Source organism: Propithecus coquereli, unplaced genomic scaffold, assembly GCF_000956105.1.
Source record: "Propithecus coquereli isolate 6110/MARCELLA unplaced genomic scaffold, Pcoq_1.0 Scaffold748, whole genome shotgun sequence".
In the NCBI taxonomy this organism is placed as follows: Eukaryota; Metazoa; Chordata; class Mammalia; order Primates; family Indriidae; genus Propithecus; species Propithecus coquereli.
The window spans coordinates 695,203-715,020 of NW_012153596.1; the positions used below are offsets into that span (position 1 = coordinate 695,203).

Sequence of the window (19,818 nt, forward strand, 5' to 3'; positions counted from 1 at the left end):
GAGGGGGCGGAGCCCGTTGACGTCACTGCTTATCCCCCCCGCCCTCGCACCGCTTCGCCTCTGGGCCCAAGCCTCTTAAAGGACCCCGCGTAGCCTGGCGGCGGGGATGGAGGCCGGCGCCGTTGCGCGCTGGGCTAGAGCTCAAGCCTCGCTCAGGTCAGGTTCAGGCGCATCCCGCCCCACGGCCTCCCCGCCCGCCCCCGAGTGCGCTTCCACGCCTCCGCCCTGGGAGCCGCCATCTTGCCACTTCCCCTCGCCCGGCCGTCTGCGGGCGTCAATAGAGACTTTCAGCACAAAACAAAGATGGCGGCGGCGGCACCTAGGGAATGCCCGGATGAGAATGCGAACCCATCAGATGCGCTCGGCCCCGCCCCCCTTGGGAACTGTCTCCCGGGTCGCTAAAGGGACACACGCCCAAGGAGTTGCCTTTAACCAGAAGTGGGGACAGGGGCACAGGCTGCTAAGGATGGCGGAGAGGAGACACTGCGGTCGCGCCTACGGCTGGGGAGCGGGCGTTTTCCCGCCCCTCACACCCAGTAGCCGCAGTAGGCGAGCCAAGGCCCGCCCTGAGGGGAGCCGGAGGCGGGGCGAGAGTAGGCAAAAAGGCGGCTGATCGCACGCGGGGGCGGAGCCGCCGCCCGCTCCCAGGCTCCCAGGCCCGCTGGACCCGCCCACAGGAGCCCCGGCCCGCGTCCCAGCAAAATGAGGCGGGCCGCCCTCGCCGGCCCTCTGCGCCCGGTCGGCAGCAGAGCGCACAGCCAGGCCGGCGGCTCCCGAAGCAAGCGGGTGACCGCAGGAGAGACCCGCGTAACCTCACGTCACCCCGCCCCGCCTGCTTCCCAGGGCCCGCGCCCCGCCCCGCGCGCAGGCGCACGGCCGCTTTTCGGGTCCGCCCTTTTTCGAGATTTGAATTTCCCCCTGCAAAGCGAGAGAGGCAAAATACCCGTATGGTGATCGCTGGTCTTTTCGCGCCAATACTGTAAGTTCTAACATCAATCTTGACAGATGGGTACTGGCATCGCCTCCAGGTCCCAAATTCTCCAGGAGGCCTCTTGGGCGCTGGCGTCATCCCCACAGACTCACGTAGGCTGTAGTGCAGGGATCCCAAGCTGGTGTCCGGCAGCTTGGAGTGAGAACAGATGATATTTCTCCACTTTAGCTCATCTTTATTTTCACTAACCTCTGGCCGGAATTTGGCTTTTCTCGAAATTACAAATGTAGGTAGCAGAGCACAGAGCGTTAGCAGTACCTGTGACTTTGTCAGCAGTGGAAATGGACAGATCATTTCACATCGCATAGCTTTTGTTGTAAATGTCTAGAAGTTAAATTAATCAGATTACAAGATCTACTGGCAGGCTAAATAATTACTTTGAAGTTACTGTAGTTATTCATCCTGCTGGTAGATCTTGTAATTTAATGTGTTAGTAAAGAAGCACATATGTTACCATATCACACATTTTCAAGAATATTTTAGGCCCGGCACGGTGGCTCACACCTGTAATCCTAGCACTCTGGGAGGCCGAGGCGGGCGGATTGTTTGAGCTCAGGAGTTCGAAACCAGCCTGAGCAAGAGCGAGACCCCCGTCTCTACTAAAAATAGAAAGAAATTAATCGGACAACTAAAAATACATAGAAAAAATTAGCCGGGCATGGTGGCGCATGCCTGTAGTCCCAGCTACTCAGGAGGCTGAGGCAGGAGGATCACTTGAGCCCAGGAGTTTGAGGTTGCTGTGAGCTAGGCTGACGCCACGGCACTCTAGCCCGGGCAACAGAGTGAGACTCTGTCTCAAAAAGAATATTTTAAAAACCATCTTTCAACATATTAAATTTATTTTGTAATTCTCTGGTTGTTTTAGTTTATGCAGTCGGAAGTATCCATTTGAGAAAAGCCAAAGAGGCCTGTGGCACACCCAAAGGAGAAGAGCCCCTACTTGTGTTGCTGTGCCACCAACCACCCTACGTGACCCTGGCCAGTCACCTTACCTCTGTGGCCCTCCCCTGTAAAATAAGAAAGCTGAGCTGCTGGTCCAAGGACCTTAACTGAAGTCAGCGTTTCCCTCCCCCAAATTCAGGAACCACTGTGGTTGCTCTGGGTGTGCCACGTTGACCTTGTGTGCTACGGGTGTCCCCAGTTATGTTCCCTTACCTGCAGAAAGACAGGAAGGAAGGTCATGGGGGGCACAACAAGTTGTTGTCATAAATGCTACAGGCCAAAGAGGCCACCGCTGTTCTTCACCTGGAGGTGACAGTGGCTCCTGATTAAAAGCATACAGCCCCAGGAATCAGGAGAGTCTAAGGAACACAGGAACACATACATATGTAGAAAGCCTGTGAGCCAGGAGATTGTCTCACTGTGCAGGACTTCTCTAAAAGACCCCAGACCCAAGGGCCAGGCAAGAGGGGCAGCTATGAAAAGCTTTGAGTGTCACATAATAAGAGTCATGGCAATTCATGGGTAAGGAGGAGCCGGGCCATAAAGTAAGCAGCCTGGTTTTCCCCGGGGACTTGGACAGGTGATTTGAGTACACGTCACATTCAGCTTGTGCTCTGGCTCAGGTAGACTGCCTCGGCAGCAGGAAAGAAGAGTCACTTTCCACACCCTTCCTGGATTTCCTCCTTTATCAAGTTGACAGTTTTTGACTCTTGTCCCCAGCTCTCCACCCTGCTTGCTGGTAGACAGGAGGGTCAGGTTAGCATGGGTGGCATGGGACCCCAGATGCGTGCAGGGAAGAGCCCATAGATACCAGGTGGGGCTTTGGCTGCTATCCTAGCTGGAGTCAGGAGCTAAATAGGGGAGTACCTAAGAGGAAGTGGCAGCCAAGCTGAAGGTATAAGCAGGCCAGGGGCACAGAGGGCACAGGGCCTCCAGGCCTACAGAGCCTTGTTCTGGCTGGAGGACAGAGCTGGGTCTGGGAAGCTCACAGGGATATGTGGGGGTGGCCACATATTAAATTCTGGCCAACAGGTTGGTACGTGATCATGCAGAGTGGGAGCCAGTCACTGAAGGGTGATCCCATCCAGGGGTACATGTGGAAGATGCCGGGGCTGCTGTGTGCGGACCATGTTAGTGGCAGCCAACCTGCAGGTGGGAACACCGGGGCAGGGCGCCCCCGCCTTCCCTGGACCTGGAAGCTCCTTAAAGTGGGAGGACAGGGTGGGAGGAGTCCAGGGTGCCCCACCTGAGATGGGAGGCTCCTGTGGAGCAAAGAGATGCAGAGTCGGAAAAAGGGCTTCAGTTCCCTGGTGGAAACACCGAGCTTGAGAGGGCAGTGGGACATCCACATGCTGGGCCTGGTGGTCCTCCTTAGCGACAGACTCCCAAAGCAGGACCTGCAAAGCAAGGGAGCTCGGCTCAAGGACCAGCAGCCCCCTCCCAAGAGGATACGGGCAGCCCCCCAGGACCTGTATGAGAAGCAACATAGCAATAGGACTGGGGAAAGGGTAAGGACAGAGCGCACAGGGGCTGGCTCTGAGCTCTGGTGTAATTTAGTTGAACTTCAGCAGGGCTTCACAGGGCCCTCTAGGAAGAGCAGAGTCAGACCCACCCTTTTAGAGCCTAAACTGCAAGGAGGGAGATGGACGTTGTGCTTGTCGGATGAGTAGTCTGCAAATAGTCTCTCCCATTCAACAGGTGTCTTCACTCTGCTGATCGTGTCCTTTGCCGTGCAGAAGCTTTTCAGTTGAATGAAGTCCCATTTGTCTATGTTTGTTTCTGTTGCCTGTGCTTTTGAGGTTTTAGCCATAAAATCTTTGCATAGACCAATGTCCTAAAGTGTTTCCCCTGTGTCTTCTAATAGTGTTACAGTCTCAGGTCTCATGATTAAGTCTTTAATCCATTTGAGTTGATTTTTGTAGATGATGAGAGACAGTGGTCTAGGTTCATTTTTCTGCTTGTGGACATCCAGTTTTCCCAGCATCATTTATTAAAGAGACCTTCCTTTCCCCATTTTAAGTTCTTGGCGCCTTTGCACTACTTACAATAGCTAAGATATGGAGTCAACCTAAGTTTCCATCCACAGATGAATGGACAAAGAATGTGTCTGTTCACAATGGAATACTCTTTAGCCATAAAAAAGCAGGTCCTGCCATTCACAGTGACACAGATAAGCCTGGAGGACATTATGTTAAAATAAGTCAGCCACACAAAGACAAATACTGCATGCTCTCATCATGTGGGAGCTAAAACAAATGAGCTCATGGAAGTAGAGAGTAGAACTGTAGGGATTAGAAGCTGGGAAGGGTAGGGAACAGGGGAGGATGGGAAGAGATTGGTTAATGGATACGAAATTGCCACCAGATAGGAGGAGTTCTGCTGTCTGCAGCACTGTTGGGTGAATATGGTTACATAGAATTTATTGAATATTTTCTTTTTAAAAAGTTATTTTGCAGGCTGGACACGGTGGCTCATGCCTGCAATCCTAGCACTCTGGGAGGCCGAAGCAGGAGGATCGCTTGAGGTCAGGAGTTCAAGACCAGCCTGAGCAAGAGCAAGACCCTGTCTCTACTAAAAGCAGGAAAATTAGCTGGGCGTGGTGGTGGTGCCTGTAGTCCCAACTACTCAGGAGGCTGAGGCAGGAGGATCGCTTGAGCCCAGGAGTTTGAGGTTGCAGTGAGCTGTGATGACACCACTGCACTCTACCTGGGGTGACAAAGGAGACTCTGTCTCAAAAAAAAAAAAAAATTTTTTTTTACAGTACTTTGAGTTGCTGTTTTATATTACAAATTTTCAAAAAGCTAAAAGAGAGAATTTTGAATGTATACAACACAAAGAAATGATAAACATTTGAGGTGATGGGTATGCCAGTTACCCTGATTTGGTCATTGTACATTGTATACACATATTGAAATATCACTCTGTGACCCATTAACAATACAGTAAAATAAACAGTGCTGAGTGGTCTACATACACAGATGCCTTTTGACTTACAATGCAATGAAGTGATGTCAGGATAAGCTCATCGTAAGTTGAGATATCATAAGCTGACTTTCTACCTAAGATGATTTAATCTGGATGTAAACCTTCGTAAGTCAAGGAGCGTACTGAACAGGTATTGCTTTCACACCATAAAGTCAAAAGATTGTGAGTTGGGGACCATCTGTATAAGAACCCATTTAAGGCCAGGTGTGGTGGCTCACACCTGTAATCCTAGCACTCTGGGAGGCTGTGGCCGGAGGATTGATTGAGGTCAGGAGTTTGAGACCAGCCTCAGCAAGAGCAAGACCCTCTCTCTACTAAAAATACAAAGAAATTAGCTGGGCAACTAAAAATAGAAAAAATTACCCAGACATGGTGGCACGCACCTGTAGTCCCAGCTACTTGGGAGGCTGAGGCAGAAGGATCACTTGAGCCCAGGAGTTTGAGGTTGCTGTGAGCTAGGCTGATGCCACGGTACTCTGGCCCAGGCGACAGAGCAAGACTCTGTCTCAAAAAAAAACCCATTTAATCCACACGACAACCCTGGTAGCATCCCCATTTTACAGGTGAGCAAAGTGAGGCCCAGAATGGTTAAGGCCCAAGGTCACACAATTAGTAAGTGGGACAGCCGAGGTTTGGAACTGAAACAGTCTGGCATCAGGCTACCTGGAACTTGAGGCCCACCACTCTCTCTCCCCCACACCTGCCCACCCTCTTGGCTGTGAGTCCTTTTCAGAGCATTGAACCTCTTCTCCCTGTGATATTCATACATTTCTCGGCTACTAGGCTAACTCACACCACAGCCAGCCCCAGAGCAGTTGGCAGTTGGGTAATTAAATTGTGTCTCTGGTTCTGTCACTACAGGAAATGGAAGGTTTTAGCGTGGGCTAAGGAAAGAAGGTGACTTGGGGCTCAGCACATCGCAGGAAGGCAGAGGGATGAGGCAGGGTGATCCTTGTTCCCCCCCCGCCCCCCCGCCAGCTCCACACTGTCCCTTGCCTCAGAGCCAGAACTCGGACCGCATCTAATGGTCTCTAGTTCAACTGGGTATTTGGTTAAAAGAGCTTCGGGGCTGGCCTGGAAAGTTCCATGTTCTGAGTTGGAACGACAGACCTAGGAAAGGTTTAAGTCTCTAAATGCAATGGCTTTAAGGGAACTAGGACAATGAGCAGGATTTTTATAGTACACAGATGAAAGAAGAGCAGCATAGGTGCCAGGAGAGAGAGGCAATAGAGAATTCCAGAGGCTTCCAGAGGCCATGAGTAAGAAGGTGAACATAGTGGGTATCCTTTGACTTTTACTTGTTTTGTCTGATGAAAACCATTTGTGGATCCCAAGGCTCAGAGTCGGGAAGATGGAGGCTCTTTTTTGGATGTTTGTTTTCTAACCACACTCTTTTTGTAACCACAAAGGAAAAAGGCTGAACGGTCCTCCACTCGTGCCAGCCAATCAGCAGGGCTCCTGCCTTCCTCCGGGGCAAGGTCGCAGCATCTGCGTCGGAAATCACGGGACATCTTCCTGCTGGCTCAGCTGGGAAGCCAAGGAGTGTTTTTCAAAAGCTGTTTATCTGAAATCACAGCGGCTGCTGGCTGCTGCTCTTTTGAGCTCTCTGCCCCAGGTCACACTGAGGGTTCCAGATGAAGCCAGAGTCGGGGCAGGCCCTCTTCCATGTGGCCGTGGCAGGCTGCCTCTGTGCTGCCACCGTCTACGCAGGCATTTTCGAGGGCGTCTTCATCCAAGTGGGCTATGAGCACTACGCAGAAGTGCCCGTGGCTGGCCTCCTAGCCTTCCTGGCCATGCCCTTCAACTCGCTTGTGAACTTGGCCTACGTGCTCCTGGGCGTGTACTGGCTGCAGAGGAACAGCAGCACCCCAGGGTGCCCAGCGGAGATGGGGAGGGCCGGCTACCTGGAAGCCGTCTTCGCGGGCATGGCACTGCTCTATGGGCCCATGCAGTGGCTGCCCATCTGGACCCAGATGCACCCTGCCGCAGTGCTCGACCAGTGGCTCACTTTGCCCATCTTCGCGTGGCCGCTGGCCCGGTGCTTCTACCTAGACAGGGGCTGGAAGCCCTGGTTGTTCCTGTCCATCGAGTGCCTCTCCCTGGCCAGTTACGGCCTTGTACTACTGCACCCCCGCGGGTTTGAGGCCACGCTAGGTGTTCACGTGGCGGCCACCGTGGGGCAGGCCCTGTGTGCCCAGCGGCAGTGTGGCAGCACCTCCTTGGCCACCTACCTAGCTCTAGGAGTGTTCTCCTGCCTGGGCTTTGTGTCCTCAAGCTGTGTGACCATCAGCTCGCACGGTGGCGTCTCTTCCAGTGCCTCACAGGCCACTTCTGGTCCAAGGTCTGTGGTGCGCTCCAGTTCCACTTTGCATTTTTGTTTCTGACAAATTTAAGCACTTGCCAAAGACTTCATCCTGAGGGGAAGACACATTAAAGTGTGGAAAGAAGCTATTAATACTTAAAACTGATGACCCTCCCCCACCGCCATTAAAATGGACTGTCAGATGACAGTCTGCTACCAGTGCTGGTGTCCTGGGTGTGATAATATATGATTACAGGAAAGACTGTCCTTCCTTTAGAAGTTACAAGCTTCAGTACTCAGGCGTGAAGTGTGATGACCTCTACAGCTTACTTTTAAAGACATAAAGCAAAGATCTAGGTGCAGGATGTGTACGTGTTCCCCATACTATTCTCGCAACTTTTCTGTGGTTTGAAATGTTTCGAAATAAGGCATAAGGGAATGGTGGAAATAACCCCAAGAAATCCGTCACATTTGCAGTTGGAGAGAACGAGGGTGTCTGCAGTGTCTTTGGGGTGTCAGTCATAGGTGTGGTCTGGCAACTGCTAGGCAAGCCAGCCATTGGGGCTACCAGTGAGTGTCCTCAGAGGTGACTTGATTCAGGGAGACTGAGTCACACTAAACACATGCCCAGCAGACTGATGGGGAAATCACTTAACTCCCCACAACACCTGTGACTGCCAAGCTGATTTGGTGTTCGTATTAGCTATAGGCAGGTCACATGAAAGACACATCACCTCGAATGCTTTGTGGAACAAGGTAGGGTGTGTCTAGATGAAAAACACACACAAATGTCAAAAGTTGAATTCTCAACTGAAAGCTGCTTGGTGGGTCTACCCTCAGAGCCAGGGTGTGGCTTAGATGTCCTTAGTGGCTAGGATTACTGAAGGGTCATTGGAGAGACCCAGGTCACCCAGGTCCTTTTGAGTCATGATCTCCTGGTGGCATCTCAGAGCAAGGACCTGGAGTTGACATCTTTAAACCCCGCAGTGTGCTTCTCATGCAGATGATAGTTTTTGAGCCCTTGAGCCAGGGGTCTGACCCTCTGGTTTGTGGGTCAGGATGCCAGGTCATCCCTTGGCCGATGCCAAGGCTAAAGAGGCACTGAGGATTCTGCACTTGGACTGCCCTCTCCAGAGCCCCAGAGGCCTCTCCCCTCTGTGCACTCTTTCCTCCTGCTTCTCAATGTGTTATTTACAGGCCAGTGTCACCACCTTTCACCTGAAAAGCATCCGGCCCATAAAGGGGACCTCAGAAGAAAGCTGATGTCAACCACTCATTTCAGCTGGGATCTCTCCAGTGCCAGACTCCAGCGGTCTTGTCCTTGTAGCCTCAAATACTGAGTAAAATCTTCTGGTTTAGGCTTTTCCTATTCACTGGTACAGAGTTTGGGCCCGCCTGAGTGGCCATCCCCAAATTAAATGGGTAAGTGATCACCTACAAAGGTGAGGGCAGAGGACAGAGGATGCCCTGTCCTTGCCAAATGGCATCTCAGGATGGGCCGCCCAAGTGCACCTGCTCAGTGCCCCGAGGGTTGACATGCTTTTGAAACTGGGCACCTGGGCTGGACTTCCTGTCCTGGCTGAGCACATCTCAAGTGGGTTGTGGGGTGACGGGGCTCAACCTGAAGGACCCTCTTGAAATGCTACCAGGTAAGGGCCCAAGAGCACTGCCTCTCCCCCTCCTTCAGGGCACAGCATTTGCACGGAAACAGCTTTGCTCTGTTTGAAGTTGTCTCAAAGGCCCCTTGTGCCCTAGGAGAGGAAAAGGCGGTGGTCGTCTGCAGAGAGGCCCGAGGGAGGGAGAGGAAAGGGCGGGCTTCCTTGGGGGCTCCGTTAGATATGGGAACGGAGGTGGGGGACGGGAACCAGGGTCTTCATCTGGTGTCCAAGTGACCCCTCTTCTGTTATTTCTCTGTTCACAGCTGTTTCTCTCACGGGCAGAGTGGATCCACTGAATTGTTGGGACTTGTTCATTCCACACCTTTGAGTCACATGCGCCAATACTATTTTACTTATTATTTCTACCAATATCTATGTAATTAATAACCCCGAGAGACTTCTGGTTTTCATCTCACTCCTGTGTCAGGCAGGGTCCCACAGGAAACAGGTGGCACACCCAGATTAGCGTGATTCAGGGCAGTTTCGTGAAGAACTATGCACACCGCTGTGAGCGTGGGGTGGGTGTGGAGCCACAGGGGGCCTGGAGAGACCCTGGGGAGGGGCCCAAGTGGAGGGGACACCTCAGGAGGGGTGGAGACCTCAGGAAGCCTGACCCACTCTCCTCTCTCCTGCCAGATTAAATGCAGGATGATGAATAATGTTTTAGCACAAATGTGTCTCAAATGTTGCATGAGACATGCTTATACTAAAACATTATTCATTGTTTAGGTGAAATTCAAATTCAGCTGGGCATCCTGTATTTTTATTTGCTAAATCCAGCGACCCCGCACTGAGCCAACCCAAGTGACGCCAGAAGTCCCAGAACCTGTGCCAGACGGAGCATGGCAGGCCATGGCCTGGAACCTTCTCTCCCCATGCCCTTTTTTTGATCAGTGTTTCTCAAAGTGTGGCCAACTTTAGCGACACAGCTTCCTTGTCCCTTCCTGCCCAAGTGAACCTTGCTTCTGGGGCTGGGACCTCAGAGTGCCTTAGCCCCAGCCCAGGCTTGCAGATGCCAGTGTCCCCTGAGCCACTGCCAGAGGGACGAGGCTCGAGCCTTGTGGCTGTGCCTCCTCTGGCTCTGCACAGGGCTCTCAGGGACGTTGGCTGTTGATGTGTCTGTGTTTGTCACTGTTCTCAGTCTTGCTGCTCCACTGAGTCCCTGCACAGCTGGGGAGCCAATGGTTCCCAGATGGGGCCTCTCTTACCTTTGCCCTAACGGTTGGGTTGAGAGGTTCAAAGCTGGGCGGGATCTTAGAAATCGTCTGTGCCAATCCCCTCATTTCACAGATAGAGAAACTGAAACCCCAGAAGTTTGACTTGGCTGAAAGTTACAACACAGGACTAGAAACCGGAGCACCCGCCCCACCCAGCGCGCTCTCCACTCTTCTTCTCCCTGGACCAAGTGGCAATAGTATTGCCACTGGGCTTCTTCCTCTGAGAAAGTGGTTTTATTGTTTTTGTTCTGACTGTGTAGATAATGTGGGCTTATTGGAAGGAAAACAAACCAGCAATACAGGAAAGTATAGAGAAGAACGTAAACGTTACCCACAGCCAGTGGAGGGGACTGTCAGGATTCTGGTGGCCCCACCACCTTCACATGTGTCTCTCCAAATGAAGTGACACGTACACTTTCATGTGGATTCGATAGCACACATGTATGCAGCTTGATCCGGACACAGTCATCGTTGTCACCTCCCCCACCTGGGTCTCATGGTGACCTGCCCACACTTTCCCCTGTGCCCTTCAATTCACATAGAACGTACAGGGGTCTGTGCATTTGCTTCCCCTGGCCCCGTCTTGCCTTGGGGACCTTGCAGTGCTGGCAACAGCACACGTCAGGCCGAGTCGCATGAGTGGGACTGTAGGGACACTCAGGGATTTCAAACTCAGGTTCCCTTCAGCCCCGCTTCATCTACTGTTTGACTGTTCCCTTTGTGAATATCTTAAGGCAATATGGCTGAAGATTTATGTGGTCATACATGTCTGTCTTTTTCTTCGTAGCTTTCGGGGGTCTGGTCTTGCTTAAAACAGTTTTCTTGGTGCCTGCACAGTCAGCTAGCTTTGTTAAATTATAACATCTCAGCCGGGCGCGGTGGCTCACGCCTGTAATCCTAGCACTCTGGGAGGCCGAGGCGGGCGGATTGTTTGAGCTCAGGAGTTCGAAACCAGCCTGAGCAAGAGCGAGACCCCGTCTCCACTAAAAAAAAATAGAAAGAAATGATCTGGACAACTAAAAATATATAGAAAAAATTAGCCGGGCATGGTGGCGCATGCCTGTAGTCCCAGCTACTCGGGAGGCTGAGGCAGAAGGATCGCTTGAGCCCAGGAGTTTGAGGTTGCTGTGAGCTAGGCTGACGCCATGGCACTCTAGCCCGGGGAACAGAGTGAGACACTGTCTCAAAAAACAAAACAAAACAAAACAAAAATTATTATATGAACACTACACTGTGGATAAGAAAAATTATTATAGATAATAATCGCTATAAATTTATTAGTAAATAGCTAAAATTTGTATTTATATATAAAACAATGCAGCCGTCATCTTGTTAATGTGACAGCGTGCCCAACCACAGTTAACTGGTGTAGCTCGGAGCACACTTCACTGAGGAGAAGAAATGCAGCACCCCGTGCAAGGTGTCTTGCTGTGGCCGGGGACAGCAAAGGAGATTGTGTTCTCCAGGTGCATCCAACAGGTAAAGCATTTCCCTCCCTACTTTGAAGGTCCCCGTGGGTAGAAATATCGGATAAATATAATGTAAGCAGTTTATGTTCTCAAGCAAGTCCCCAAATAGTCATGCGATTGGGGAGTGCTGCTGCTTTTTTTTCTTTCTTTCTTTCTTTTTTTTTTTTTTTTGAGACAGAGTCTCACTCTGTCACCCCACCTAGAGTGCCGCGGTGTCATCATAGCTCACTGCAGCCTCCAACTCCTGGGCTCAAGCGATCTTCCTGCCCCAGCCTCCCGAGCAGCTGGGACTACAGGCGTGTGCCATCATGCCTGCCTAATTTTTAAAAATTTTTGTAGAGACAGATCTCTCTATGTTGCTTAGGCTGGTCTCAAACTCCTAGGCTCAAGCAATCTGCCTGCTTCGCCCTCCCAAAATGCTGGGATTACAGGCATGAGCCACCGCACCCGGCCCTGGAGTCTTCAAAGTGGAGGCTCTTTGGACCGGGGTTGATCCAGCCCGGTCTATTTTTTTTTCTTTTTTTTTGAGACAGTCTCACTCTATTTCCCAGGCTAGAGTGCCGTGGCGTCAGCCTAGCTCACAGCAACCTCAAACTCCTGGGCTCAAGCGATCCTCCTGCCTCAGCCTCCCGAGTAGCTGGGACTACAGGCATGTGCCACCATGCCCGGCTAATTTTTTCTATATATATATATTTTTAGTTGTCCAGATCATTTCTTTGTATTTTTTAGTAGAGATGGGGTCTCGCTCTTGCTCAGGCTGGTCTCGAACTCCTGACCTTGAGCGATCCACCCGCCTCGTCCTCCCAGAGTGCTAGGATTACAGGCGTGAGCCACTGCGCCCAGCCAGCCCGGTCTATTTTTGCACTCTGCATTCTGTGCCAAGACAAGCAGCCTTCGTCCTAGGTGTCCTGGGTGCTGCTTCTCTGCTCAGTGACCAGGTGGCTGGAGGCACTGCCTTGGCCCAGCTTGTGGACATCTTGTTTCCAGGGCCAGGCCTCTGTGGGTCCAGAGATCCACAGGAGCCCGGTCCTTCAAATCTTTTTGTGTTTTTCTAGTCTTTTCTTCCGTTGCCCACCCTTCGCTTTGATCTTTGCTGTTTCTCTTTGGAACTGCTGACTTCTTGTTATACTTCTGCCTCTTCCTGGCCCCACCTGACTTGCACTGGGGCCTCGGCCAGGGTGTCTGCACCACCATCTCGGCCAGCTCAGGATTGGAGCCACCATCCAGCTTTAGGTCTATGTCCCTCACATCCCTTTCCCACACGTGGTACATGCATGAGTGATTCGACTAGTGTCTGCCTCGTGTTTCCATTTTCTATAAACGCACACACTGTTCAGGTCCTTTTGGACCGGCTGTGCGACCGGATCAGTGGCAGGTTTTCCCCGGCCCCCATCTCCTGGTTTGGTGTTCTTCACAACAGCACTGCTGTGCACGTCCCTGTGCCGAATCCCTCATCAAAGCACTTGCTGAAATTACTGCCCCGCAGAGTTTCCATTGCACCACGGCCTCATCTGAGCCTGGCGTTATCACAAGATTTACTGTCTGCTAATCTGATGGGAGTGACCTAGAAGCTCATTTTGTTCTCGTTTGCCTTTTAAAATCAAGGTTGCCTCAAAAAATTAAAAATAGAGCTACCATATGATCCAGCAATTCCACTTCTGGGTATAGACCCAAAAGACTTGAAAGCAGGGTCTCGGAGAGGCATTTTTAGGCCCACGTTCACAGCGGCATCATTCATGATAGCTAAAACGTGAAAGCAACCCGAGTGTCCATGGAGGGAAGCATGGATAAACAAATGCGGTCTCTCCAGGCAATGGAACACGACTCAGCCTTGAACAGGAAGGAAATGCTGACACGGGCTACAGCACAGCCGACCCGTGAGGACGTCGTGCTCCGTGCACTGAGCCAGTGCAAATACTATATGATTCTACTTTTGGGAGGCACCTCGAGTAGTCAGACTCACAGAGCTAGAAAGCACAATGGTGGGTGCCAGGGGCTGGGGAAGAGGGCCGGGGAGTTGCTGTTTCATGGGGACAGAGTTGCAGTTTTGCACGATGAAAAGAGATCTAAGGAGGGATGGTGGTGATGGCTGCACATTATTAATGTATTTAATGTCATTGAACTTAAAAATGATTAAGAAAAGAAAAAAACAAGAAAAAAGAAAAAATGGTTAAGATGGTAAATGTTACATGTATTTAACCACAATTTTTTTAAAAATGGAGGCTGATCTCTGCACGTCACTAGCTGGGAGGCCTTGGGTGAGTTTTGTAAGCTCAGGCCACAGTTACTCCCCAAAATTCCTGGACCCTCCTGATTTTTAAAAATTAAAATTTTTATTTTCATTTTTATACTCTCTCTCAGCAGAATCAGCCCTCCTACTTTTGTAAAGAATTTGAGGAACTGGGTTAATCACAAACTGAGAATGACTATCCCGAAACGTAGCTTAACCCTGTTAACCAATGGCATTTCTGTGTGAACAGGCCTCACTACACCTCTTCTTTTTTTTTGAGGTAGGGTTTCACTCTGTCGCCCAGGCTGGAGTGCAGTAATGCAATCATAGCTCACTGCAGCCTCTAACTTCTGCGCTCAAATGATCCTCCCACCTCAGCCTCCGGAGTAGCTAGGACTACAGGTGCGCACCACCACGCCTGGCTAATTTTTCTATGTTTACTAGAGACGGGGTCTCACTCTTGCTCAGGCTGGTCTCGAACTCCTGGCCTCAAGCGATCCTCCTGCCTTGGCCTCCCAGAGTGCTAGGATTACAGGCGTGAGCCACTGTGCCTGGCACTTCCTCATTTTTGTCCTCAAAAATCTGGTTGTAACTGCCCCAACTTGGAGCATCTCCCAAACTTTGTTTGGAAGTGTGTTTCCCAGTTTGCAATCTTCCAGTTTGGCCCAAATAAACTCTCTACTTATATTAATTCTGCTTCAGTTTTTTTCCTTTAGGTTGAGGCTATAAAATCATGTACCGAGTCATTGGTAACTTGCAAGGGAGGCAGGATGGACCATTGCTACAGCTGTACAGTAGGACAGGAATCCTACTGGCAGGAGATAAAAGTCATTGAGGGCTTACTGTCCAGGAAAGGCAGTTTAGAGAAGTTGAATGACCTTCAAGTTCATGGAGGTCGGAAGTGGCCAAGGCAGGGTTTGCCTCGGGGCTTTGGATTTCCCTCTGTAGCTCTTGTTTATAACTGTGTTCCAGGGAGCCCTTGCCACCAGCATTTCGGATCCAAATTTCATTTTGAAAGTACATTTTAAAATGTTTTTATTGTGGTGAAATACATATAACACAAAATTTACCATCATAACTCTTTTTTTTTGGAAACAGGGTTTCTTTCTGACACCCCAGCTAGGGTGCAGTGGCATCATCAATCACAGGTCACAGGAACCTCCAACTCCTGGGCTCAAGCGGGCCTCCTGCCCCAGCCTCCTGAGCAGCTGGGACTACAGGTGCGCACCACCACCTGGCTAATTTTTCTATTTTTGGTAGAGATGGGTCTCCTCTTGCTCAGGCTGGCCTCGAACTCCTGGCCCATCTTAGCCACTTCTAAGTGTGTGGTTCAGTGGCGTCAAATACATTCATAAGGTTGTGCAGCCATCACCACTGTCCATCTCCAGAACTCTTTTCATCTCGTAAAACTGAAACTCTGTCCCCCTAGTCCCCCACACCCCCACCAGTCCCTGGCAACTACCCTTCAGATGTGTCACAGGTCAAGTGTGGACACAGGGCGGCTGCTGTCCATCTCAGCTTCCTCAGGGAGTTCCCTGCTCTTGGTCTTGGCAGTTCCAATGGCTGCTTTCCCAGACTGCTCTGTACATGGTACAACCCGAGCAGGTGGGGAAGCTGAGCCAGCCCCAGTGGGGGCTTCTCCTGGAACAGACACAACAAACGGCAGATGTAACTTCCTTGAGGACTTCAGATTGGGAACTGTCAGAGGTTCCAGAGATTGTCAGATTGGACCAAAACCATAACTTGCAGGCATATGCTGTTTACTAGAGACACACCTAAACCATATGTCCATGGAAAGATTACATGTGAAAGGATGAATCCTAGGCAACTAACTACTAACCAAAAGAAAGCTGGCATAGCTATATTAATATCAGACAAAATAGACTGGGACAAAACAAAACCATTTTAGGAATAATGTTAAAATAGACTCAAAATATCTAGAGCAAAAATTGCCAGCACTCTAGGGAGAAAGAGACAAATCTTGCATCGTGAAAGAGGTTTCTCCAAGGCTTCCCTTGCAGGCATTTAGGTCAAGCAGGAAAGCTCCATGAAGACACAGAAAATGTGGGCAGGCCCCTGACCAGAGGTGCTGTGACAGGAAGGTGTGGCGCCCTGCACCCTGCATGTGCGCCATGTCCACGAGCGGCATCTGCAGACATGGCACCATCAGAGCCATGACACAGGAAGCAGCTCAGCCCTCAGACGTGGTAGCAGACAGAGCACACTCTCAGAGGACAATGCGAGTGAAGCAGAGTCGGTAACCCAAAATCTCTACTCAGTGCAAACTTTAAGAAAATCACAATGAGAATTCTAAAATACTCAGAACTACACCAATAATGTAGTTATTAGTAGCTACATATACATGAGAAAACCAGTGGGAAATAGTTAAAGTGGCCCTTCAAGTGAAATGTATAGCTTTAGAAGCCGACATATTTAAAAATTTGTATTGTGCTATATAACATGATCCAGTGAAGTGTGCACATATTAATATATAACTTGAATTTTTCATACACGCAAAATGGAGGCTGCAGAAAACCAAGACCCAAAGGTAAACGCTAGTATAAGCTCTTGCACTACAGGTTGGTTTTGCATGTTCTAGAACTTCATACAAATGGAAGCATCCAGCATAGTCTTTTGTGTCTGGTGTCTTTCACTTAGCGTAATGTTTTTGAGATTCATACCCATATTGGAATTTTCCTTCCTTTTTTCAAATTTTTTGTAGAGACCAGGTCTCGCTATGTTGCCCAGGCTGGTCTTGAACTCCCAGGCTCAAGCGATCCTCCTGCCTCAGCCTCCTGAGTGGCTGGGACAACAGGTGTACCGTTCTCGGCTTCATTCCTTTTTATTGCCGAGTAGTATCCCACGGTGTGGAGAGACACTGTTTTGTTTATCTGTTCATCTATTGATGGGCATAGGTCTGTTTCCAGTTTGGGGCTATTATAAATAAAGCAGCTATGAACGCCCTTGCACGAGTCTATGCATTCATTTCTTTTTGGTACACACCTTAAAGTGGAATTCCTTGGTTAGGGTAGGTGAAGTTTAAGTTAATAAGAAACTGCCAAACAGTTATTCGAAGAGCTCGTACCATTCTACACTCTCACTGGCCGTGTATGAACCTTCCATGTGCTCCACATCCTCACTGATGCTTGGGGTCATCAGTGTTGTTAGTGCTGGTCATTCTGGTGTGCGTGCAAGATAGCTCATGTGGTTGTATCTCCCATTTCCCCATGACATGGGAAGAGCATCTCTTCCTATGCCTTAGTGGGAGGAGAAGGGGAGGGCAGAGGGGAGGGGAGTGCATGGGCAGGGCCCTGAGGGCTGGAGCAGGGAGAGGGCAGAAGGAATGGGAGGGGAGAAGGGAGGAGGGCTCTTAGCTCTTGAACCATTTCCTGCTCCAAAAGGAGCCTCTCCTGTCTTCCTGCCCCCCCGCCCCCATCCCCTGCCCTGCCCTGGTATGCTACTGTGGGCTGCAGGGTTTTCAGGAACACTTTTATTCCCACAGTTTTGCAGCTGGGGAAGTAGGGACACCCCAACAACAGCTTAGCAGAGGAAAAAAATGGCAAATTGTCAGACAACCACCCCTGTAACAGCCTCAGGCCTAGTGAATCCTCAAATGAATTATTTCTGGCCTTTAAGACACAAGCAATCCCAGCGTTTTAAAGAAAGTAAAGAAAAGCTTCCAGATGTGTTTTATGAAGCTAGAATAACCTTCTTCCCCCAGGAGCATGTTAGCGACACAAAGACAGACTCTTTGGGGATCCTGGTTGCTGCTCCACTGCAAGAGTCCCAGACAGGTGGCTGGCACACCGCAGGCTCTTCAGGCTGACTGACTGAAGCTGCTTTCCAAACTTGCTGCAGATGACACGCACACACCCCATGCCCACGAGCGGAGACCGTCAACACTACGGAGAAATACTGACAAATGTTTCCAAAATAAACACTGCAGGATTCCACTTCTATAAGGTTCATAGTCCATCTCATAGAGATAGAAAGTAGAATGGTGGGTACCAAGGGCTGGGGGGTGAGAGATGAAGAGTTATTGCTTAATAGGGACAGAGTTTGGGTTTGGGAAGATCAGAAAGGTCTGTGGATGGACGGTGGGTATGTCTGCACAACACCGTGAATGTGCCTAATGCCACTGAACTGTACACTTAAAAATGGTTCACATGGTAAATTTTTTAAATTGACAAAAGTTGAATATATTTATGGTGTACAACATGATATTTGTATACATTATGGAATGGCTAAATCAAGCTAATTAACATATCCATTAACTCACGTATGTATTTTTTTCTGTTGAGAACATTTAAAATCTATTTTCTTAACAATTTCCAAGAATACATTGATATTAACTATAGTCACCCTGATGTGCAGTAAATCTCTTAAATTTATTCCTTCTAACTGAAATTTTGTGTCCTTTGACCAACATCACCCCATTCTCCTCTCCCCAACCCCGCCCTACCCTCACCTAAGCCTCCACCTCCTGGGAACAGCCATGCTACTCTCTGCTTCTGTGAGTTCAACCTTTTTATTTTCCACATGTAAGTGAGAATGTCTGGTATTTGTCTTTCTGTGCCTGGCTTATTTCACTTAACAATGTCTCTCAGGTTCGTCCATGTTGTCGAAAATGACAAAACTTCCCTCTTTTTTAAGGACAAATAGTATTCCATTGTGTATATTACCCCATTTTCTTTATTCACCCCTTGATGGACACTTGGGTTGACTCTATATCGGGGCTACTGAGAATAGCGCTGCAATGAACATGGGCTTGCAGGTATCACTTGTACATAATGATTCCATTTTCATTGTATATATACCTGGTAGTGGGATTGCTGGGTCATATGGCAGTTTTATTTTTAGTTTTTTGAGGAACCTCCATACTGTTTTCCATAGTGGCCGTACTAATTTCCGTTCCCACAGTGTGTAAATGTTCCTTTTTCTCCACATCCTCATCAACACTTGTTATCACTTTTTTTGATAATAGCTGTTTAGCTATTCCAAAAGGTGTGAGGTGGTATCTCATTGTGGGATTTCTTTTTAGGCTAGTCAAATGAAGCAGTAGGAGTGAAGAAGGAACAAAGGAATCTGTAGCTGGTTGTGATCAATTAGTTGTGAACACCACCAACTGGACCAGCCTCATTGTGGTTTGATTTGCATTTCTCTGATGATTAGTGACATTGAGCATTTTTTCATATACCTCTCGGCCATTTGCATGTCTTTTTTTGAGAAATGTCTTTTCAGTTTCTTTGCCCATTTTTTTTTTTTTTTTTTGAGACACAGTCTCACTCTTTTGCCCCGGCTAGAGTGCCGTGGCGTCAGCCTAGCTCACAGCAACCTCAAACTCCTGGGCTCAAGCGATCCTTCTGCCTCAGCCTCCCGAGTAGCTGGGACTACAGGCATGCGCCACCATGCCCGGCTAATTTTTTCTATATATTTTTAGTTGTCCGATTAATTTCTTTCTATTTTTAGTAGAGACGGGGTCTCGCTCTTGCTCAGGCTGGTCTTGAACTCTTGACCTTGAGCGATCCTCCCGCCTCGGCCTCCCAGAGTGCTAGGATTACAGGCGTGAGCTACCACACTCGGCCTCTTTGCCCATTTTTTAATTGAGTTGTATTTCTTTTCTTGCTGTTGAGTTGTTTGAGTTCCTTAAATGTTTTGGATATTAGCCCCTTATCAGATGTATTGTTTGCAAATATTTTCTCCCATTCTGAAGTTTGTCTTTCATTCCTTTATTGTTTCCTTTGCTGTGCATAAACTTTTTAGTTTGTAAAATGGTAAATTTTACATGTATATTTTACCACGATACAAAAATAAAAGAAAGAAGAAAAAAAAGGTGTTTGATAAAATCCAATTCTCTGTCTCTCTCTTTTTTTTAGAGACAGTCTCGATATGCTGCCCAGGCTGGAGCGCAGCAGCTAGTCACAGGTGCCATCACAGCTCACTACAGACTCCAACTCCCGGGCTCAAGCGATCCTCCTGCCTCAGCCTCCCAAGTAGCTGGGACTACAGGCCCCACCACATCTG

At 49.4% G+C, this 19,818-nt stretch overlaps 1 protein-coding gene across 1 annotated transcript; it reads left to right on the forward strand.

Moving 5' to 3' along the window:
- The first annotated feature begins 6,552 nt into the window (after positions 1-6,552).
- Positions 6,553-7,352, forward strand: TMEM187 (transmembrane protein 187). Its single transcript, XM_012661963.1, is given in 2 exon segments — positions 6,553-7,180; positions 7,183-7,352. Coding segments are annotated over 2 exon segments (798 nt in total).
- Positions 7,353-19,818: the final 12,466 nt, after the last annotated feature.